The sequence below is a fragment of the Podarcis pityusensis genome (assembly GCF_964106645.2).
Source record: "Podarcis pityusensis genome assembly, chromosome: 14".
Lineage (NCBI taxonomy): Eukaryota > Metazoa > Chordata > Lepidosauria > Squamata > Lacertidae > Podarcis > Podarcis pityusensis.
In genome coordinates this window covers 3,770,551-3,794,204 of record NC_138039.1, presented here as the reverse complement: position 1 = coordinate 3,794,204, position 23,654 = coordinate 3,770,551, and the positions used below count along the sequence as shown (strand labels likewise).

The 23,654-nt window shown below is 49.7% G+C and overlaps 1 protein-coding gene across 1 annotated transcript in view; it reads left to right on the top strand.

Annotated features, from left to right (window-relative positions):
- Positions 1-2,889: 2,889 nt before the first annotated feature.
- Positions 2,890-23,654, top strand: part of LFNG (LFNG O-fucosylpeptide 3-beta-N-acetylglucosaminyltransferase) — a 33,609-nt gene continuing 12,844 nt past the window's right edge. The window contains exon 1 of the mRNA XM_080981191.1: positions 2,890-3,506. Within this exon, the coding sequence (XP_080837317.1) occupies positions 3,078-3,506 (429 nt within the window). The 5' untranslated portion in view covers positions 2,890-3,077. The remainder of the gene's footprint in view (positions 3,507-23,654) is intronic.

The window sequence follows — 23,654 nt, the reverse complement described above, 5'->3', positions numbered from 1 at the left end:
GGTCAGTTCGAGGAGGACTACCAGGGTCTGCCTTTGGAGATATGATCAATATAAGGTTGGTGCCTTATGCCAACTGCAAGCAGCCCCAGTCACTAGGGTCAAGCCTGATAAAAACTGTGGTCCAAAAACATCTGGGCAGCCACATGTTCCCTTATGCAAAAGGGGCTGAGGTTCAACCACTGACATCTCCAGGCATGGCTGCAAATGTCCCAAATGAAACTCTGGAGAATCAGTGTAAACAACACTCAGGGATGGATTAAGACCTTTAGAGGCCCCAAGCACCTAAAATATTTTGGTGCACCCATATATATATCTATTTCAAATTGTAAACAATAAGAAACCATAAAATAAAATTTTATTTTTTGAAATGAAATGAAACCTACAGTAAGATGGAAAATGTTTGGTTTTATATACTTCCACTTTATTTATATTTGATAATTTTTCTCCTACTTTCTCTAATTGCAAAGCCTCTGATTAGATTCTCAAAGCTTATGTAACACATCTGCTTCTATGCTTGGTAGAGATAAGGCACCCAGCCTGCCTTGTTGCGTAGTTGTTCTGCTGGGATTTTTAATAGACTTCAACTGAGAAAATGAACGCTCAGCTGAGCAACTGTGACCATTAATGTTAAAAATCTGGCAATGGGAAATTTCTTTGATGCCCCCGCCCTTCCCTTGATGCCCTAAGCATGTGCTTATTTTGCTTAATGGTTAATCCAACCTTTGCAACACTTAGTTAGGTGAACCAATGGGTCTGACCACATGCAGTTCTGGTCGCCTCACTTGAAAATGGATATTGTAGAGTTGGAAAAGGGCAATGAAAATGATCAAGGGAAGGGCGTGACGGCCTTTTGTGGGAGCCAGTTCCATAGTTTAACTCTGCACTATGTGACATCATACATTTGTATCTTGCTTTTCCACCTAGCTGTTCAAGGTTGTGAACATTATCCTCTTCTCTCCCCGCTTTTATATTTGCAGCAGTCCTGCAAGGCAGGCTTCACTACAGTTGATGCATGTACATTTGTTGTTGTTTAGTCGTGTCCGACTCTTCATGACCGCCTGGACCAGAGCACGCCAGGCACTCCTGTCTTCCACTGCCTCCCGCAGTTTGGTCAAACTCATGCTGGTAGCTTCGTGAACACTGTCCCACCATCTCGTCCTCTGTCGTCCCCTTCTCCTTGCGTCCTCCATCTTTCCCAACATCAAGGTCTTTTCCAGGGAGTCTTCCCTTCTCATGAGGTGGCCAAAGTATTGGAGTCTCAGCTTCAGGATCTGTCCTTCCAGTGAGCACTCAGGGCTGATTTCCTTTAGAATGGATAGGTTTGATCTTCTTGCAGTCCATGGGACTCTCAAGAGTCTCCTCCAGCACCAGAATTCAAAAGCATCAATTCTTCGGCGATCAGCCTTCTTTGTGGTCCAGCTTTCACTTCCATACATCACAACTGGGAAAACCATAGCTTTAACTATAGGGACCTTTGTCGGGAAGGTGATGTCTCTGCTTTTTAAGATGCATGTACAGAAGCAGCAGTTATTCTCAATGGAGTGGGATGGGGAGTGCAGGGGCCCTAATCCACATACAGCGTCTGACGCCCAGGAAATCCTGTTGGCAGCCTTGGAAAGACCTCCTTGGGTGACCTAATCACACCTTGTTTGCCTCTTATGCTGAACCCTCACTCCGCTGTGAAACTCACTGGGTGACTTACACCAGTCACATCTCCCAGACGAATTTACCTCGCAGGGTCATGGAGCGGGAATAAAATGAAGGCGGAGGAAAACCATGCAGCCATCCATGGTGACCATCATCCAGCCACAATCTGACCCTCTAGCCCCAGAGTATGGCCTACTACTCTTTCCAGAGGGATGTTTTCCAACCTGCTGAGCTTCAGAACTTCTGGACTGCCTCTTCCTCACCTCCCCAGAAGGACTTTTTGGGCAAGGAAATTGAGGCATCCTTTCCCTCCAAAGCGCCTGACCCTTAACACGCAGTCACACCATTTGCAACAGCTATCCAAAAGGGCACAATAATAATAATAATACACTGCACATCTGGCTGGGTTTCCCCAGCCACTCCGGGTGGCTTACACATAGCTGTCAACTTTCAGATTTGAAAATAAGGGATCAGCAGCCTCACCTGTCCCGGGGACAGTCTATGGGATATCTAACAATCCAGGATAGCAGTGGGAAGAGGTGCTGGAACAAGGGAATTTCCTGCAAAAAAAGGGAAGGTTGACAGCTATGGGCTTACAGTACATATAAAAGCAAAGTAAAACGTCAAACATTAACAACTTCCTGATACAGGGCTGCCTTCAGACCAAGCTAATCTTCTCTGTGTCCTTCCAATTTTAGTGTATGTGCTGCCAAAGGGAGCACATTTTACACATGCTCAGAGAACCGCTCTCCACTGAGTCCAGCACAGAGAACGGGCTTTTAGCTTGCAGGGTGTGCGTGTGTGTCTGTTGTCCCTGTTTCAAAGGAGACAAAACAAAAAAAAATTATTCTAGTGGCTGTTTTGCGAATGGCAGGAGCGAGGAAGAATGCCTTTCCAACACTTTTTTTTTAAAGCACGATTTATCTCCAAGCGTGGGCTGGTCCCCTTCCGCATAAAACCCCACCGCGTCGTTTTGCCTTGTTGCAAGCGAGCTTTACGACCAGGGAGACCCTCCCTCACTTTAATAGCCTCCGTCCTCCCCGCCCCGCTTTTCCAAGCTAAGCCACGTGGGAGACCCGCCGCTACTTTACAGCCCGGGGGCCCCGCGTCCCGCAATGTTGCAACGTTCTGAGCCCGCCCCCTCCCTCGGTGGGCGCGGCCTAAGCCAGCCACTCAGAGCAAAGGGGCGGGGCCGCGGAGAGAGGAGTTTTTAAATCGCGGCTGAGTCGCTGCAGCGAAGCGATCGGCGCTGAGCTTGGCGCGCTGGGAGGAAGGGGAGACTCGGGGCGGGGTGGCTGGTGCTGCTGTTACTGCTGGAGCGAGGCAGGGGAAGCCTTTGCGGGGCTGTGGTGCCTCGCGCGCACCTGGGCAGCGGTTGTTCCCCCCCCCAAAAAATTGCACTTAAAACTGCAAAACCTCCGAAATCCGCGATGCTGAAAAGCTGCGGGAAGAAGCTTCTGCTGTCCCTGGTGGGCTCCATGCTGACCTGCTTCCTGGTGCTGGTGGTGGACCAGCAGAAGGGGCAGGTGCTGAGCCTGGGGGGCGGCGGCGCCGGCCTCCTCCTGCAGCCCTTCGAGGGCTCCCGCGGCGACGCGGCGGGCTTGCGAGCTGCATTGCCCTCGGGGCAGAGCCACCACGATGTGCGGAGCTTCAGCGCGTACTTCTCCAAGCTGGCCCGGGGGAAGGCGGAGGCGGCCCCGGCGGTGGGGGGCGGCCCGGAGGAAGGGAGGGCGGCCAGGCCGCAGCTGGAGGACATTTCGCCCCAGGATGTCTTCATCGCCGTCAAGACCACCAAGAAGTTCCACAAGTCGAGGCTGGAGCTGCTGCTGGATACGTGGATCTCGCGCAACAAGGACATGGTAAGGAGATGGGGCCGCTGGTGCGGGTCTCTTCCCACCTCCCAGTTATGGGATGGATGCTGTGCATTTATTTTTAAATAAGATGACTAATGAAATAAATATTTAATTGCCTCCCCAAGGGCCCCCCCTCCTCAGGAGAAGGACCAGGGCCCCGGAAGGAGCGCAAGTGAAGGCTCTGTACCGGTCGGGAAGAGACAGAGACCACACCAGGATTTGGAAAAAGCAAAGCCTGATCTTTATTGAAAGAACAGAAAAAAATAACACAAAAAACTGTTGCAACAGGGTCCCCGCTCACGCAATGACACGGAGTCAGAGACCCTGAACAAAGGGACTGCCTTGATTCTTATACCTTTTGATTTTCATTCAGATCAATAGCAAGGACACAGTAAGATGGCATCTTCCCAACAATGCGTTCTTTAAGGCACAGTTTATTATTATTGTGGGACTTTGGGGTAGGATGATATCATTAGGATCATTTTACCTTTATTCCCCTCTCTGACCCTGATTCTCTTATGACACTGCCAACAAAACAAAAACCCGATCCACTGTTGCTGGAAGACTTGTGGTGGTGTTGGATGAATGCACTCTGTGCATGCTCAAGGGTACACTCGGCTTCGAGCATTGCTGGCGGTGCCAAAGCTGAGCTTTGGGTCGGGAAATAGGTTGAGGGGTTGTGCTGTGGAAACTCCCTCTTTTGGGGGTGCTGTGTTCCCGGGCAGCGTATCTTCCAGGCTGAGCCTTGACCTGGAAACGAGTTTGTGGCGGCGGCAAGGAAGCCCCGGGGAACCCGCTTCCGCGCGCGCAGAGGCCCCTCATATCGCTATAGCACCCATCCAGAAAGCGCGGGTTGCCTGCAGCGAGTGGGCGGCTGCTGCACGGTGCCAGCCCGTGCCAACGGCGTGCTAATGAGCAGGAAGGATGCGGGCTGGCGAGTAACTGCAAGCCCAGCGCCTTGATCTGTGCCGTCTCCGCCCTTGCCCCCCAGGGAGGGAAAGTGAGGCACGCTCCTCTGCCACAAGCCCACACAGCCAGCCAGCCTCCCTCCCTCCCTCCCTCTTTTGCTCCCCTCCTATAAATGGTTTCCGTCAAGGGAGGCTTATTTCGCTTGCTTGAGTGCGCACACATACAGGTTTTCCTTTTGTGGCTTTCATTGTTTCCACGCGTTGCAGCAGGGCAATAGTGCTTGCTTAAAAAGAGAGGTGTGTATCTGAAGCTTGAAATGCAATCCCTACTCTGAAATGGGCAGAACTGCTCTGTGGTTGACTCAATGGTGAGAGAAAGGCACTCTGCACATGCTCAAGCGGTCCCTTCCTCCCCAACCTAACCCTTTTCAGAGTGTGGATGCCCTGTCAGTTACTCTAAATGCATTTCCCCCCTGCAAATGGAGGCAACGGGGCAACATAATGTTATCAGTTGAGATTCTGTGATAAATTGAAAAGGGTGTTGGATGGGGTGAGAGATGCCTTGTTCTCCCTCTGGAGTCTAGTTTGCTCTAGGCAATTTCTACAGAGTTGGTCAAGGGGAAGTGTGCGCGCCCAAACACCCATATTGGATACCTGTTAGGGCAGACAGGCATTCAAGGTTTTGACTAGAAGAGGTTTCTATTCAAAACCTTGCATGCCTGTCTGTTCTCCCGGCAAGAAAGCATGGCAAGAAAGCATTGCACCGCACCACTGCAAGCAAATGTGCATGGAGTTGCCCCACCTGAGTCTTATGCGGTTCTTGCCACTGTGGCTGTGAATGCTGCCCTTAAACTGCTTTGCTAGGAATTAAGTTCTGCAGCAGATCGAAGTGGCCCCTGTCCCAGTACAGACCAGATGTGATAATAGCACTTCAGAGACAGTGTGTGTCTCTGCCAGGGCCAGTCCAAGACATTTTGGCACCTGAGGTGGACCCCCAGACTGGTTTCTCCCCCCTCCCCACCAGAGAAGGGGTGAGGGAAGATCTACATCAGGATCTGCTGTCCCTGTGGATCCTGCCACCTGAGGTAGTCACCTAAATTGTCTCATGGGTGGATCAGCCCTGGTTTCTGCTACATTTTAAAAACCACTTTCAGGCTTGATTGGCAGAATTCTAGGTGACTGTCTGTCAAAAGGCTTAAGGCACTCTGAAAACAAGGCTTCTCAGCCTGAAATGGCAATTCTAAGGGGGATGGTTAACTGTTTGAATCTGGTGTCAGACCAGCTTACAAGGTGGAGAGTAGAGGGATTATTATTATTATTATTATTATTATTATTAAACACATTGGCTTGTGTAGCTGAGCATTCCTGTGACTGTTAGGTTATGTGGAGCTGGCCTCATTCCCCTTAGTGCAGGCTTTGCAACGTGGTGGCGGCATCCAGATGTTTTGGACCACAGCTCCCATCAGCATCACTCAGCCAAAACATCTGGAAAAGGCCAGGTTGGCAAAGCCTGTCCTATATAGCATCTCTGCAAGGGGTCTTTGCAAAGGTTCCCCCTTGGTGTGACTGCCAGGAGAGCTGCTTCATTATTTAAATCTGCTCCCTAACAAACTGATGGCTTTAATGATTCCCTCTTCTCAGGCTCCGGTGCCTGTTTATTCCCTCCTCCCCAAATCTTCCCCTCCCTCGTTCTCTTCTCTGTGTTCTCTCTCTCAGGAAGATTGGAGACTGAGGAGCATGAAATGCAATTTGTGTCGCTGGACTGGGCTTTGTCAGATGTAAAGCAGAGACTTAAGACCAGGCTCATTTGCATAAAGAAAAAGGGGAGGGAGGGGAAAAAAAGAATTCTCAGGCTTGTTTTAGAGCCAAGAGGGGGATGTCTTCAGTCACCAAGTTGCCCCCCTTTCCTAAACTGTGACTGGAATTCCAGGATGCCCCCAAAACAATTGGAGATGAAGAATTGGGAAGTTTCGTGGCTTAAAAAATTAGCATTAAAGTGCTAGCGATTCTCAAAAATTATTATTTATACAACCATCTTAATTCTCCAAATGCGGGTTCTTTTTTCATTCTGCCCCTGTACACCAACACAGGATGGGTTTTCTTTTTACAGGTGGAGAAACTAAGGCAGGACAGAGAGAATGACTAAGCCCATTGCTGATGGTGAATTTTAGCTCTGGTTTGATCCACTTTTGTCCTGTGGATCAAATTAGTGCCTGATGTTGCATCTATACAAATGATAGCCTGGGAGCCTGAAGTGTGCATGTAAACTACTTGGTAGCTTGCTCATGTCTGCCACAACTCCAGAAAAATCTTACTGCTACCCTATTTTTTTTTTAAGAAACCTGGTGCAAAAGAGACATGGAGGCAGTCCCTTTGTAAATCCCCAGTTTTACAGTTTCCCCCGAACTCAGAGGAGTGCAAAAGCCAAAGGACAACTGCTTTCTGCTCCCCGTATTACCGTGGAGAAGGCAGCTATCATTGACCACAATCCACAGTATCTATGATCTCCCTCTGCTGTTGGAGGCTGGGAATCCCAGGTGAGCGGAAGCAGAGAGCTGTTGCTCCTTCTTTCTGATTTCCCACAGGCACCTGATTAGCTACTGAGAGAGCAGGATGCTGGCCTTGATGGGCATTTGATCTGGCAGGGCTCTCCTTATGCCCTTGCGCAGGGAGTAGGAATTGGGTCTGTTTGCTTCAAACTGAGGAACGAGTAAAACATCCCTAGTGGTTCAAGCATCCCTAGTGATAACTCCCTTAGCCTGTGGCAGCAGTGCCTTGCTACTGCTGAGCCATTGGTGACCCAGCTGGGTACCCGGGTCTTTAGAGCATCCTTCCATCTCTCTCATGGGCCATTTCTCATGGTCACTTTGCGTCTTGGCCACACAGCAGAGACGGTCCAGCGTGGATCTCTAGCCGCTACACGTGTGGGAGCCCAGAGGTGGGCGATGCCCCCAACACCTACCGACAATCCTGGGAAAGGCTGGCCCCTTTCCCCCCTTCACGGATTCCGTCTTTCTTCTGGGTTTTTTGTTCCGCCTTGTTTGTCCTCTCGGCCTTCCCAGAGCCTAGCGGCTCTGCTCTCACGCTGTCTCCCCAGGCAAGCTAACAAAGCCCCTTTTCTCCCGGGGGCTGAGAAAAGACTCGGCAGAAAGACTCTGCAGCCGCTTGTGTGGTGCTTTTCCGTGGGAACGGAGCGGAGGAGCTCACAGTGGCCAGGTCAGGTTGCCTAGAGATGTTGTGGGGTGGGGGGTGTCAGGGGGAAGTGGGGCAAAAATCCAGATTGCCTCTTCTTGTCCTGGGTGTCTGAGTGACACCTCTCTCCTCCAGTGCTTGAGGTGTAGGCAAACTGAATTTCCCAAAGCCTGTCTTGCATCACAGCAGAGAGGGAGGAGAATTGGTGAGATCTCCCAACCTCTCCGTGCAGATTTGCATTCTCAGGTTCAAAGACTGACCTTCGGAATCCTGAAAGTTTTGCATAATACAGTGGCCTCTGGGGAAGACTGTAAACTCGCCTTGCCCACCCTCCAGATTATTTTTGAGGCTACAGCTCCCATTAGCCCCAGGCAGCATGACCAAAATATCCAAAATATCTGAAGGGCACCAGGATGAGGAAAGTGCTGTAAGCCAAAGCTTTGTTCAAAGGAACTCCTTTGATGGATGGCGCTGGGCTGTGAAGGGTCAGCAAATCTTGGCCTTGCTACAGCGCAGACTTAGACTAGTTTAGGGGTGATTGGCACCATAGTTTTGTGCAGTGTGTGTGGGGGGGGGGACCAGAGCTAGGGACCTCTAATGGAACGATCAGCTGGCTGCCTTGCCAAAATGCCTGGCATTTTCTGGGATAAACTCTTAGTTAAAACTAGCCTGTAAGCTCCACTGATTTATGGCTTTGATAGGAGCTGACTCTTTGCTCGGAGGTAACCTGAGTTTGCAACAGTCTTTTCTCTCCGCGCCCCCAATATGTGTTCTGTTTTTAAGTGGATCGGGGCTCCCACACTTCCGTATCAGTGCTGATGTGCTGCAACAGTAGCAGGTGATGGTCCTTTGTGGATATATCTAAAACTTGAGCATGTCACATTGTGAACTGGATCAGACAAGCAACCAGGCTCACAGGCTCTCCTTCCTCCTCTTTCCTGGAAGAGGTTCAGAAAAGGGAAAGCCAAATGAATCAGGTTGGGGAGCAAACTCCGCTGGGGGGAAGGGTTACAACATGTTGGGCTTCCTGGTTGCTGGGGAGAAATGAGGTGAATAAGGGAGGATGGTGGCAGAGGTACGTAGAATGAGGCGTGTTGTGGTGGAAGTGGATCGGGAGAAGCTTTTCTCTGCATTGGAGGACAACCTGAACGCTGGGAGATTCAGCACAGACCAAAGGAAGTTCTTCTTCACAGAATGCTATTTTGTTGTTGTTGTTGTTTAGTCGTGTCCGCCTCTTCGTGACCCCATGGACCAGAGCACGCCAGGCACTCCTGTCTTCCACTGCCTCCCGCAGTTTGGTCAGAACCGTGTTTGTAGCTTCGAGAACACTGTCCATCCATCTCGTCCTCTATCGTCCCCTTCTCCTTGGGCCCTCCATCTTTCCCAACATCAGGGTCTTTTCCAGGGAGTCTTCTCTTCTCATGAGGTGGCTATGGAATCTGCCAACACCACATGTAGGGATGGTCGCCCACATGGATGGCTTTGAAAAAGAGGATTAGAGCAATTCATGAAGGATAATCAGTGGCCATTGGCTATGATTGCATCCTGCCTCGGCTGTCTCAGGCTGAATGCCAGTTGTGGGAAATCTCAGGTGGGGAGACATTGTGCTCAGGTCTCACTTGTGGGCTTCCAAGAGGCACCTGCTTGGCCCCCTGGGAGAACAGGAAGCAGGGCTATGTGGGCCTTCGGCTGGATCCAGCAGCCAAGCTCTTCCTACAACCTTTTAACAGTTGATCTCTTGCTAATCATGATGTACCCTCTTTCTCAGGGTGGGAATTGAGTTGACTGTAGCCGTGGGACCTCTCTTCTCTAGACACCATTTCCTCCTCCTTGTCTTCTCTGGTCCACATTCGCACAGCTTCTCTCTGGCATGGAGACTTTTACAGGCTGCAAGCAGAGCGGGGAATTCCTTTGGAATTGCCACAATTGCATCTTGCCATTGACATGTGGGTGGAATCCCTTTTCGCGTTCTGTAATGATGAGGGATGTCTCCCCTGGACTCAAGACACGCTTCAGTTCATGTACGTTGCCATTGTACACACATTCTGCTTCAAAAGTCAACTCTGCCATCATAAGAGCATAAGAAGAAGGTCCATCAAGCCCAGCATCCGGTTCTCACAGTGGCCAACCAGATGCCGGTGGGACACCAGCAAGCCAGACCTGAGCACAAGAGCAACTCTCTTCTCCTGTGACTTCCAGCAACTGGGATGCAGAAGCATCACTGCTTCTCACCATGGAGGCAAAGCACGGCAGCCCAAGATATTTGGGTATCTGAGGCGAACCACAGAATGGCAGCCCCTTTCCCTCCAGGGATGATGGGGTGAGTGAAGATCTACTTCAGAACATGGAAGGTATGGCTGGCAAAAGGCCCCCTGTGAGAGGCAGGGAAGGAAGGATCTCTCAGGGTGAAGGAAGAAAGGGAAGCTCCCTTTCTGCATGAGACAAGGGTCTCGGACACTGAGGTCCAGTGCCAAGGGCCTTCTGGCGGTTCCCTCCCTGCGAGAAGTGAGATTACAGGGAACCAGGCAGAGGGCCTTCTCAGTAGTGGCACCCACCCTGTGGAATGCCCTCCCACCAGATACCAAAGAGAACAACAACTACCAGACTTTTAGAAGACATCTGAAGGCAGCCCTGTTTAGCTTTTAATGTTTAATAGGTTATTTTATTTTAGTGTTCTGTTGGAAGCCTCCCCGAGTGGCTGGGGATACCCAGCCAGATGGGCGGGGTATAAATTATTATTATTATTATTATTATTTACCATTGGGAAAGGGCAGATCCTAGTCTCGTAGCCATTGATAGTCTTCTCCCTCTTGAGTTTGCTCAATCCTCTTCTAAAGTCATCCAGTTTGGTGACCCGTCGTTGCTTCCTGTGGGAGTGAGTTCCACAGTTTAACTAGGCATGAAGAAAGAATCTCTCTCATCCTGGATCTTCAAACTTTCAGCTTCAGTGGAGGCCCATGATTTGGAGTTCGAGAAGCTTTTCTCTGCCCACTTCCTCCATGCCCTGCGTACATCTATAAACTCCCACCCATGTCGCTTCTTGCTTGCCGTTTCTTTGAACGAAAGAGTTCCAAGCGCTGTAACCTTTCTTCACAGGGAAATGTCTCCATGAAGATTGTGTCGATGAAACAGCTTTCCCCCTGAAGAACTTATACTGTTCTTCAGCTACACTGGCACACTGCCCTACCATGGTGCGTTGGGTGGCATCCTGGCATGGCCCTTTCCGCATTGCCGCCTCTTTAGCGAAGCCAACCAGCCGGCCGGGGGGGGGGGGGAATCGTGTCAACTTCACTGAAGTTCCTACACTGTCTTGTTTTCAAATTATTGCCGTGTGTTCCAGTTCTGATGTGCCTACCTGCCCTTTCCTTGTGTTTGTGTGTAAAGGGAAATGACTGGTGCGTAGATCATAGGGAGCTATTTTGGAGTCGAGACCGAAAAGAAAGGAGAGCTCAACATGTGGAAAAAAGCCGTTTGCAAATGTTTGAGGGAAAAGCTGAATGTTTGTTTTCCAAGTCTGCACACTGGAAGCAGAAGGTGGGGGAGTCTGCCTTAAGGAGTTTATCTAAAGCACGAGGTCTTGCTGCCCCTCCCCCATCAACCTGCCATTTATTAAACATCTCCCTAAAGCTTATCCTTCCTCTTTTAGCTGCATTCAGGCTGTTTGCAAAAGTGGTTGTGAGATGTTAAGATCTAAAACCGAACATCCTTCCTTCCTGTAGTTTGAATGCAAAGAGTAGGCAGTATGTTCAGGTCTTAGCTATGCTTCAGAACCCACAAACGAGCCGAGTGCTGCTGACTTACCCTATTCATGCAGAATGAGCAAAATGTGTAATTTGGCAAATGAGTCCTCTCTCCATTTGACCTGGCATTCCTAAGAACCAGTTAATTCCTCAAATCATGAGAAGGGCTTCCTAAACCAGCCTTTTGGGGATGCTGGTTCACATGGTCTTTTTTTAATTGCACACACATAGGTAGGTCAGGAGAATGACCTCTTGGTCCCCTGTTGGTTGTCACCATCCCTGAGCAGGCCTGGACAAGTGAGCTTTGTGACCTTGGTCCTGTTGTGAGGGGGGAAAAGAGTAACACAATGAACTTTGTTTCAGGCTTGTAAGTGGTGACTAGCCTGATCGCCTGCATGGTGAGTAAGAATCTCCTCTGGGTGACTAGGCAGTGAGAGCTTCACAAGAGGGTCCTACTTTGGCCAAATACCAGTAGCTATTTCCTGCAGATGCTCAGTGCATTTGTATTTACAGTGGTATCTCGGGTTACATACGCTTCAAGTTACAGACTCCGCTAACCCAGAAATAGTACCGCGGGTTAAGAACTTTGCTTCAGGATGAGAACAGAAATTGTGTGGCGGCAGCAGGAGGCCCCATTAGCTAAAACGGTGCTTCAGGTTAAGAACAGTTCCAGGTTAAGAACGAACCTCCAGAACGAATTAAGTACTTAACTCGAGGTACCACTGTATTGGATGAAATTTATATACTGCTTGCTTGTTATAAAACCACGATGGTTTACAAGAAATATGAAAATTTTAGATAAAAACAGTTAAAACCAATTTAAAACACTTAAAGGTAATTTCAGTTAACAGTAGAAAAGACTGTTGTGCAGTCTCTTTTTATGTTCTTATGACCAGGAGATGGTGGAGGGCTTTGCAGTAAGCTTGTAACTTATGTTTAGCTTTATGCACTAGACAATAAATAAAAGGGGGGGGGGGGCAGCCGGGGAAAAGGCTTTGGCAAACCCACCCACCATTGCACCCAATCTGTTTTGAATATATACAATTTGGGCTTTAGGCGCGACCCCCAGAACGTAACCCCCACATCAGTTGAGGGCATACTGTACTTCCCCACAGTGTCTTGCAACAGCCGTCCATATATATAGCTAGAGGGCAACTGTTTAGTTCCAGTAAATCAGCTCTGACTGTGTATGGTTCCCCTTTTACCACCACCCTGCCGGGGTTTGCTGCCACGTAAACTGCTTACGGAAATACCCTCCCAGACACCAAAGCTGCTAATAACTTGAGGGCTTGGTGATGTTTCTAGCAACTCTCAGCAGGCACCGCCAGTGGTTGACGGCCACAGTTAGAATAACTTTGTTTCAGATGAGAACACACAAAGAATTATTTTATGTACAGTGGTACCTCAGATTAAGTACTTAATTCGTTCCGGAGGGCCGTTCTTAACCTGAAACTGTTATTAACCTGAAGCACCACTTTAGCTAATGGGGCCTCCTGCTGCTGCCACGCCCCCGGGGCACGATTTCTGTTCTCATCCTGAAGCAAAGTTCTTAACCTGAAGCACTATTTCTGGGTTAGCGGAGTCTGTAACCTGAAGCGTATGTAACCTGAAGCGTATGTAACCCAAGGTACCACTGTATGGCGTGGAGGCAGTTGCATTTGACACAATGCATGTACAGGGACTAGCGGTTAACAAACTGTGCAGTTGGATCCTGCCCCTTGTTTTGTGCACAAAGCAACTTTCTGACCCCGCACCTATCAGTTTCCTGCTCTGCCTCTAAACGAAGGTCTTGCACTTCTAGTAATGGGATAGCAGAATCGGTTACCTATTGCAACCTTTTCAAGAGTGAGCAGCCCTTAAATGAGTGAAGCTTTGTTAAAGAGCAGACTCTGCTTATGGCAAACACACACTCAGAGATGCTCGCAGGTAAGGAAGCAATAAAGTTGTCCATTGTAGGAAATTTATAACTTGGAGAAAAGAGTTTGCGGTTCTAGTCTCACCACCTGGTCTAGAGAAGAACAAGACAGCCATGCTTGCTCCTTTGCTCTCTGAAGACTGAGAAATGTGAGGAGGAGGAAGTTGTGAGCAGGATGCAACCCGAGAATATCGGTCTCATATGAGAGAGGGAGTGAGAGGGTTCGTTTCAAGAGGTTAAAGATATCTGTCCCTCACCACCAGTTTAAACCATGGGTAGGCAAACGAAGGCTGGATCCGGCCCAATTGCCTTCTAAATCTGGCCCGCAAATGGTCCAGGAATCAGTGTGTTTTTACATGAGTAGAATGTGTCCTTTTATTTAAAATGCATCTCTGGGTTACTTGTGGGTCATAGGAATTCATTTCCCCCCAAAAAATATAGTCTGGTCCCCCACAAGGTGTGGGGGACAGTGGACCAGCCCCCTGCTGAAAAAGTTTGCTGACCCCTGGTTTAAACCCATGAGAAAAATCATATGCTCTAAGGTGAGTTGCACCCAAACTTCCAACAGCTGGACTACTTAACTCCCATTTCTGCAACACACACCAGCCATCATTTCCAACTTTACCATTGTGAGCCTTGTGATGTTTTGGCCTACACCAACGTTCCCACTTGGGTCCCCAGCTGTTTTTGGACTACAACTCCCATCATCACTACCTAGCAAGACCAGTGGCCAGGGATGATGGGAATTGTAGTCCAAAAGCAGCTGGAAAACCAAGTTTGGGGAACACTGGTCAGCAGTGTGTCCATCGATGCCGGCTGGGGCTGATGGCAATCATAGTCCAGAACATCTGGAGGGTGCCAGGATGGCGAAAAGCTGGCAATGAGGACTCACATTTTCTCCCCTTCCTAGCTTCTCTTTTGCATCTCACTGTAATCCAACTCTGGCAGAAGCTCTTCCGATGATCTAGCCCCGAGGGGAGAGTCCAGTCCGTGGTTTTGGGCTGCTGTTGTTTTTTTGGAAGTGGTTTCTTAAGAATTGTGGCCTATTCAGTGTGGAAATACTCTGGAAGCCAGAGGAGAGGGGAGAGGACTGCAATGCCAGGGAGCAGTTGGGGGGAGGGAAGGAGATGAATACAGATGCAAGCTAATCCAAACTTAGCAAATTCCTGCTGAGTCGAGGGATTTGCCTTAACAGGATCACACAAGAAATCGTCTTAGTGTGCAGAGCCGAAGAAGAGAGACCTCAGCGCCGAGGAAAGCGGGTGGTCTGGGTTTTCTGCCACTTGCAGGCAGCGCCAGCTGCGGATCTAGGGCTGCCCCTGGTCCAGTGGTGTGGAAACAAAGCTGGCGCAGCCCTGGGATGACCAGCCCTCCTGGCATAAGACTTGGTCGCTGGAATGGGGTATTGTTCGATCTTTAAGCAGCAATTTTTTTGGACTAGCTTCTCCCTGGCTGCCATGCTTTGCTGCTTCATCTTCTTTAAAATGAGCTGCCAAGAGTCAGGCCTGCAGGGGATCCCTGCTGCCACCCCCAAAGCACATTTGCGCTCCTTAGTCCTAAAATGATCACTTTAACTGTAGCTCAGCAGAAAAAACCAGCTGCTTTGCATGGTTCAATCTCTAGCATCTAGGGCTGCGGAAGACTCCCCACCTGAAATCCTGGGGAGCTGCTGCCAGTCAGTGTGGGCAATGCTGCACTATAGATGCGCCAGCTGTCTGATCCAGCATAAGGCAGCCTATAAAGAAGGGCCCATAGCTTAGGGGTAGATCATCTGATTTGCATGCAGGAAATCCCTGGCATCTCCTATAGGGTTGGGAATATCCCCTGCCCGAAACCCTGGCTGCCAGTCAGTGTGGTCACAACAGAGAGTGGTGCAAGAGCAGCCTTTGGAAGCCATGAGAGCTTGAGATTTTGCTTTTGTGTGCATTGAAGTTATTCAGTCCCACATCCTATGCTCATACAGACACGTGATGGAATGCAAGTGTATATACACACACGTGTGTGCGCGCGCACATCCGCCCATCATGACTGACCTGCTCCATGTTCTCTTTTGCAGAACGGTTAAATAATTGCCTTGCCCTCCCCTGACTTTCCTCTCTCCGCAAGCCATGCATTTGCCTTCGGGACAGCGCATTCCTAAGCAGCTGCGGCTCCCAAATTTTCATAGCGCCTTGGCTGGAGTCCCTGCCCTGGGGGTTAATAGCTAGCTAGGGTGCGTGCCATGCGCTCCGCACATGCCCCACAAAGCCCGGTGCGTTTCTGTGTACAGAAGAAACAGGGCTGTGTTTACTGTTTACACTCCAAACACAGGTGTGACCCGGTGCTCCCAACCAGTTCTGGCCACTTTGCTGGGGCAGAGTGGGAAGGACTTTTCAGTGGGAGCCTAGCTCCTGTCTCCCTACGGTCCTAGGTCGGGGGGTGGGGGGTGGGGGCTGCTGAGTGCCAGCGATTCCAGCTAAATTTAGGAGTGGGAGATTCCCAGAGCTGCGCCCCCACCCTCATTCCAGGATAATGGAGACTTTGCATAGATTGCACCTCCCTTTAGCACAGCACCAAGCCTGCTTAAAAGGGGGGGGGGGGAGATAGGAGATCTGGGCAGGCCAAGGGAAGGGCTCCTTTGCACAGTGCAGAGTTAACCCTATGGAATCCTTTTCCCACCTGTGGTGGAACTGCCCACCAGTATTCAAATTCTGGACTATAGTTTGTCACCAAATGAGCAAAATGATCAAGCATCCCAGTCCAGCTTCATAGAACTGTAGCGTTGGGAGGCACCCCCTGCGATGCAGAAATCTCAACTAGAGCACCCATGGCAAATGGATTTGTTTAGTAAGTCTATGAGGGATGATCAGCTGAAAGCTTTGAGCCCTCAGGAACTGTTGACATGGATGCTGGCAGCTGCCAGAACCTCAGTTGCCCTCAAATGGAAAACCTTCCTGGATTTGCGACTTTTGCTTTGTTGTGAAAATATGTGGAGTTTAGCATTAGCTGAAAAAACAACAATTCATAAATGACATGTTACCCAAAGCTTGGAGGACCTGGAAAAAAATAATTCTGGGATTTAAGTTTACATGCAGCAAATAGACACATAGGACTCCCTCCTCACTGCACAATGTAAAATGTTGGCTTTCCCAATGGTCTCAAGTCCTTTGCCGACTGAATATTAAGACTTTCACAGGTATACTGCACCGCTTTTTTGTAGCTGTAGTATTTCTATTGTATTAATTGGTCGGATTTACTTCAATAAAATATTTCGTTTAGACACATCCATGGGAAAGAAAAGGCTACCTATGACTACTCGTCACATTCCCACTGGTCCATCTGCAGCTCAAGGTTGCCTACACTGGCTGGCAGCAGCACTCCAGGGTTTCAGGAAGTCCCTGCCTTGATATTGAACCCAGGATGTCTTGCCTGTGCAGAGCAGGTGCTGGACTGCTGAGATGCAGTTTGTTCAGCACGGTTGGCTTGCCACAGCCTCCCCTTCCAGGCTGGCTTCCTGGCCCAGTTCTCCCATTGCCTTCATGCTTTGCCAGCACACTATCTGGGGGGGGGGGGAGGGTTTGATCTGTGCATAGTGTCAGCGCTGCTAATCAGCTGCCCTAGGCGATGTGGCATTTCCATTCAGGGCTCCATAATAGCTCTTGAAAGCAAAGTCCTGGAGAGGAATCTGTGGAGTGCGGTGTGTGTGTGTGTGTGTGTGTGTGTGTGTGTGTGAGAGAGAGAGAGAGAGAGAGAGAGAGAGAGAGAGAGAGAGAGAGAGAGAGATGTGTGGGCATCTAATTGCACAAGGCCCTTCATTGTCCTGCACTGGGGGTGGGGGGTTATTAAACATAATAGCACTTAAAATTAGAGGGTCTTCCAGCTTCTCAAGAGCAGAGGAGCAGGAAGAGAGGGAGGGAGGCAAGGATCAGGGGCACCTGTGTCTCTTTAGCAATGCCTTGCAGCCCCATGGCTCAAGATCAAATCCTGAGTCCCGTCCCCCCTCCAAGGGCCTGAGAGGGGTTGCAAAAGGGTTTTGCCTTTTGCAAAGAGAAAATGGGCTGCTCCAAAACGGATGTCTGCGTCAGCCTGTTTTGTACACAAGGGCTGGGTTCGAGTTCTGTCTTTTCAGTAAACAATGCCCCAGGCAGAATACTTTGTTCCTCCAGCTGCTGATGTCTTCCTCCCCCCCCCCCTTTTCTTGGCACCAGGGACCTTTCCAGCTGTCCAGGAGAGAGACTGCAAAAGAGACTAGAACTATCCAGCCCGACTGGTCTGCCCATCCAGTGGGAATTTCAAAAGTGCAGGCATTCTTGTTGAAATACCTGCTTGAAGCCATTTGGGGCTTAAATCTGCAGCCTCCCCACCACTCATGATTAGTGCTAAAGGTGTTAGCAGAGGTGGGGATAATCTTCGGAAAGAATAATTCTGGGAGAAGTCCAGACTTTTCTTCTATGCAAGACTGCACAAATCAGAATACATATCCCCCTTCATCTTTTTTGTTATTAGGAACTAATTTCACTGGTGGAAAAGCTGCTTTCAGGCATGTGTGGGTGATTGTGGGGTTCACAACTGAGGGAGTTAGTGTGGGGGTGCCTTGATCTGAGGTCGCGGGAGGTCAAAGACCCAGTACAATTTCTGCAGCAGGGTCTAGGGCTGGTATTTTCCCAACCATGAGGTCTAGAAAGTTTTGTCCTTTCAAAACCAAAGCAGATTCTCCGAGAGCCAAGTCCTTTGCCAGACCCTGTTCCAGTTTGTTTCAAGCATCACATCCGGTTCTGCTCGGACCTCGAGCACAGACACCACAGATCTACAAAGTACAGTGGTACCTCCGGTTATGGATTTAATTCATTTTGGGGTGCTATGCGCCCCCTGAAAAATCCGTAACTAGAGGTGCTGCTTCTGTGCACGCACGCGGCGCGATAGAGCGCTTCTGCACATGCGTATACACTTCTGGGTTTGCCGCGGCCGTGACCCGAAGATTCTGCAACCTGGAGGTTACGCAACACGAGGTACCACTGTAAAGACAGCAGGCAATTTTTAGCCCTCAGGGCACTGACAGATCTAGCTGGGAGCACGCTCTCCTCCTCCAGAAATCAAAATGGGGTGCGCGAGAGAGACTGTGCGTCATGCAGTTCTGCAGAAAGGCAGGTCATGGGGTTAATTTCATCACACTAAATTGCTTCAGTTCCTTAAACTGAGATTGCTGTCTCTGCAGAAGTGGCCGACGAGGGGGAAGATTTCTGCAATCGCAAGCTGGTCACATGGCTTGATAAATCTTGCGTGCGTGTTCCACCTTCCTGTAGATACTTTCGATGGCTGCTGTGAAATGTGACCGCAAATGGCAAGAAGAGGAAAAATCCCACCCCCCTTGTACCCATCCGCTGCTGCCTCCCTGGGGCCTCGCTGCTCCCTGCTGGGGGGAGGGGTGCCCTTTGCCAGTCCTCTTGCGGGACTTTTTCTCTACTTGCAGTTCTTGGCCTTTGCCTCTGCCAGGAAGGGGAAATGATTCACAAACCAAAAGAGAAATGGGACCAGTACAAGGGCAGGAGGAGAGGGAGAGAAACAGGCTCTCATTGCTTAGCTGGGCCTAAGTCATTCTCCTGCTTACCTAGTGGCAGAGCTGGTGGAGCTGTGGTCCTGCAGCTGCTGTCTGCCAGACACAGCTGAGGCAGCCCCAAGTATCCCTGGAGGAGCCTCTCCATCTCCATCATCCAGCCCGGACACTGAGGTCCAGCTCCGAGGGCCATCTGGCGGTTCCCTCCCTGCAAGAATTGAGGTTACAGGGAACTAGGCAGAGGGCCTTCTCGGTTGTGGCTCCCGCCCTGTGGAATGCCCGCCTGTCAAAGGAAATAAACAACTATCTGACTTTTAGAAGACATCTGAAGGCAGCCCTGTTTAGGGAAGTTTTCAATGTTTGATGTTTTATCGTGTTTTTAATACTTTGTTGGGAGCTGCCCAGAGTGGCTGGGGAAACCCAGCCAGATGGGTGGGGTATAAATAATAAATTATTATTTATAAGTAAAGGACTGGTTGATCAACCAACCAACCTTGTCCTGGGGTTAACAAAGGACACTGCTGAACGGCAGTTGATTGAGGGCAGCTGGGTGCAGCGTCTATGAGTTGTCGCCCCCCCACCGAAATATACCATCCTCTTCTCCCTGCCCACTTTCAGTATGGATCTACTATTTGGTGGGGGGGGTGTCTTGGGGTGGGGGTGTTAACTTACTGGTTTTTCTGCAGAAATGACAAAACTGGATTAAATGGGGAAATAAAGGCACTTTGATGCCGGTGACATTTGCAAGAAAATGTGCATGCATGTGCAGCCCCCAGGTCCAGAATAAACTGGCAAGGAGTGTGGATGCTTCTGGTCCTGTTCATGCAGATCCATGTACCCATTGCAGGCACATCAGTGCACTATGAAGACTATAGCCTGCCGTTTCAGCAGGCCAGCCTTCATACAACTGTGGTGTATGATATAGCACACCATATAGGAGATGGGGCGAAGTGTTGTCTTTGCGTCCTTCTGGCCCTGCTCTGCGCGCTCTCCCAATTCTTTTGCCTGGTTGGAATGTGTCCTTGAACTAAGGCCCCTGGTTTGCCTGGACGGAGAGAGAGTGAGAGTGAGAAAGAGTGTAGAAATCTTTGTGATTTTTGCACGGCTGCTGCATGAAAGTTAAGAGATGCAGCCATTGCTCTGCTTCAGATCTTGCCCACAGCTGGCACACAGCCCCTCCAAAGAGTTGCCCCACAAGCAAACACAGCCCTTCCCCCTTCCTGGGCTGCTCCCTCTTGTTGCAGAGAAGATCCAGGCAGAGAGGAACTTTTTGCATGGACAGCAGCGGAGGTGGAGTTCTTTGGCCTGGGTGCTCAAATCATCCAAGAGAGGCCCATTGCTTTACCCGGCCAGGGATTGACCACCGTGTTTTATGTTACATATTTTATACAATGCTTGGTGGTGGAAAATGCTCCAAGCAGAGTTTGGAGCAAAGGAACAAAAAGCTGGGAGGTTTCTGCTGCTTTAAGAGAGTGCAGGGTCTGTGGAGCCTGGCATCTCCCTGAAGGTCTGCTGCCCCAGTGGAGTCCGGCTGGCTCTGAAGGAACATTGTCCTGGGCTTTCTTCTGGTGGGTGTCTGCTATTGTTCCTCGGGGCGCTTTTCTTTTTTTGCATCCTGTGTTTCTTTAAATTGCAGCCTTCAGAAACAATGAAGTTTCCTGCGTGTCCCCAGGCCAGGGTCCTCAGACAATGCCGCCCACTGAGTAAGCACCAGAGAGGAAAGAGAAACCCTTTTTCTTAAGCTTTAAAAGCTCTCGCTTGGGATGGGGAGGGGAGAGCAGCAGCAGCAGCAGCAGCAGCAGTGGAGATCTGCACCAGGATCCTTGCTGGGAGGGCCCTGGCCTCCAGTTTAAAGGGTGCCTCCCAGTTGGGAAGCTGAAAAAGCTGGGTCAGATCCAGAGCAGGGACAGTTGCATTTGACTTCAATGGGACTTAAGTCATAACTAACATTCCCCCATTAATTTCAGTGGCCTTCGCTTGGATTCATTGATGGGAGCTGGGTAGAAATATGCTTTAAAGAAACTTAAATTTAACTTTTTATTTGGTGGGGGAGGCTCAGTGGTAGAGCATTTGCTCTGCAAGCAGGAGGTCCCCGGTTCAATTCCTGGGGACTGTCCCCTGCCTGACACCTGTTGTAAACAAAAATCTGCCCTTTTCCCCTTATGGGGTATCCAAGAGCCCATATAGAGTCCTTACGTGGGTTCCCTATTGGTAGGAGAAAATAACAGAGGCCAGCCAGAGAATATTGAGAAGCAAAGCAGCTAGTAAGCTTGATCTTTTGCAACAGGGTGCTCCCCTCACACGCAGGAAAGGAGGAGGAACCCACAATAAAGGTGTGCCTGCCCTTATATAGACATTTTAAATTCCCTGCCCTGGAGCTCCAGACCACCCCTCCATACATCATGCATACATCACAGAAGGGGAGTAACCCAAGACCACCACCCCCCAGATACACCATACCTATATCACAGAAAAGGCCGTCTACAGCAGAAATCTGAGTGCATTGTTTATCTCGTCTGACAGATTACCTGTTAATGCTCACTTGATTGGATACCCTGGGGAGCCTGGCCAGTCTTTCGTAATGATAAATACTTAGTTCCTGAGCCAGGTCACAGGCTCACCCTATTCAAACACAGACAGACATACCCTTAAGACAGGATTTGTGAAGGAAAAGACAATGGGGAGGCTTTTCCATTTTCCTTTGACCTTGCAGAGAAAACATTTAGTCAGTTTGGGAGTCAAAAATGGTTTCAGGTCAGTCTTCCTGTGCTGATCTATGTACGTGCTTGGTTGGTACATTTATTATATATCTAAGACTTTAAGACTGCTGGCAATACTGAGATGGATGGACCAAGAACCCAGGCAGTATCCTGTGTCCTTTTAAGTGCATGCTTAAAAATGCATGTGCATCATCCAGGTATATTTGTTCAAGTGCTGGGCTGGATTTGTTGCTTCATAAAGTCTAGCTGTCTCTCGTAAGCATGCCAGGGCCGGCTGCCTCTTGCATTTCAGTCCAGTTGCACAATGTTGTCATCTCCCCATCTTCGGGACAACAAAGGAGGCCAGGTTAAGTTTTACCTGCGGCCTTCAGGATTGTCTGCATTCTACCTGCCTGTGTGTAATGGCTGAGCTGTAAGAAACACAAGTAAATGACGTGTAAAAGAGTGGGTGACATTGAGAGAGACAGAGAGAAAGAGCAATTGTTCAGATTTTAATTGAATTTCCTGGCTGGGTTCCTACTGAGCGGCAGGAAGGGGCTGGATCGGAGAGGGTGGGAGGCAGGGAGCCTGCAGAGACAAGATTGTTCTCAGAGGTGACACTGAGGGTTGTGGACAGGCTGTACCCTTCCTGTCCAGGCAGCGGGGGAGCCAAGCAGGGAGGCTGCTGCAACTCTCCAGCGTTGGCTTCCAAAGCCTTGCAGGGTCTCTTCCTGTTGCAAGAACTCGACAGAGGGTCCTCTTGCCCTCCTGGACTCTCCCAGGGTGCAAGTTGGGTGCTGCTGGTGGCATGTTCAGGGTGAACTGTTCTGAAGCAGTCCAGTAAAAAAAATAATAATGGCAAAATAATAATCTCCTCCTGGTCTTTTTATAGCAGCACGAGGATTAGCTAAGGGGCTATTTTGGGAGCAGGCTAACAAAGACACAGTCGCTGGAGACGGCACATGCCTGATCTAACCATGTAAACATTTCCCTGTTTTTTCAATGAAGTTCCCAGTCCAGGCTCGCAAGCTGATGCCGATCTCTGATCTCTTCTTCCCTGCTGCTGTTTCCGCTTTCCCCATCCATGTTCCACATTTGGGGTGTGTATTTTTAAACACCCCCCCATGTTGAAAGAATGTGCAGGACGGGGGGGGGGTGATGGTGCCTCTGCCGCCTAGCCCTGCTTTGCCACTAACCCACACATTCAGTAGACATCAGGTCCCACATCCCACATGCTTCTGTGGGGTTTTTTTTTGGGGGGGGGGGAGAGAAGAGCCAAGCCAGGCTTCAAAGGGTCTTCTCCACCCTCCACCTGGTACTGATGGGGAAAGCAGAGTCTGCATTGCACACACCCCAGCAAAATCTGCTCCTGAGATATTACTACGTCCTGTAGCCAATAAGGACCAGAACCTTCGTTTTTTTAAAAAAGGAAAGAGGAAAGGAAGAATAATTAGAATTGAGACAGGAGGGCAAATTCTGTACCCACAACTACCAAATTCCACTCCTGGGGGACACACAAGAATTGATACATTCCACTCCTGTAGATAAGTTATTAGGATGAAAAAAGCGTCCTCCTATCTTCCTAATATGTGGATCTGTTCCTTGAAAGTCACCTTTACCTTCACCAACAAGTCCTGCCATACCCCAAATCTGTTTGAGTGTGTACTCATAAGGACTAGAATGTTGCTTTTAAAAGAAAATACTGTAGAACTGAGAGTTGCAATGGTCAGGCTGCTGAATTCTGTCTGGCTCTGGCCCATTTACCCCCCCCCCTCCTTTGTCTCCCTGTCTGGGGTGGGGGTGGGGAGTGTCTGCTCTCTTCCTCCTCTCCCCCCCTCCTGATGAAACCAAGTTGTTTGAATGCTGCCTCTCCTCCCTCCCCTCCCTCAGCCCAGCCCTGTTAACCAGCCCAGCTGTATGCTAATGGAGAGCAAACACCACTTCAGCCTCCAGCTTGCATTAAGTTGGCTGCAAGAATCTATTGTTAACCAGCCCCTTGCTTCCCTACCCCCTGCCAGCTACATTCTTCAATGGGGGGGGGGGGGAGACCACAAAGCAAGCTGGAGTGAATGATGTTTGGGCGCAGGCTGACAGCTCAGATTGTACTCCCCCTCCCCATCTCCTTTTGTGTGCCTCCCCCTTTTTGCTTTTAACTATTTTTTTGTGG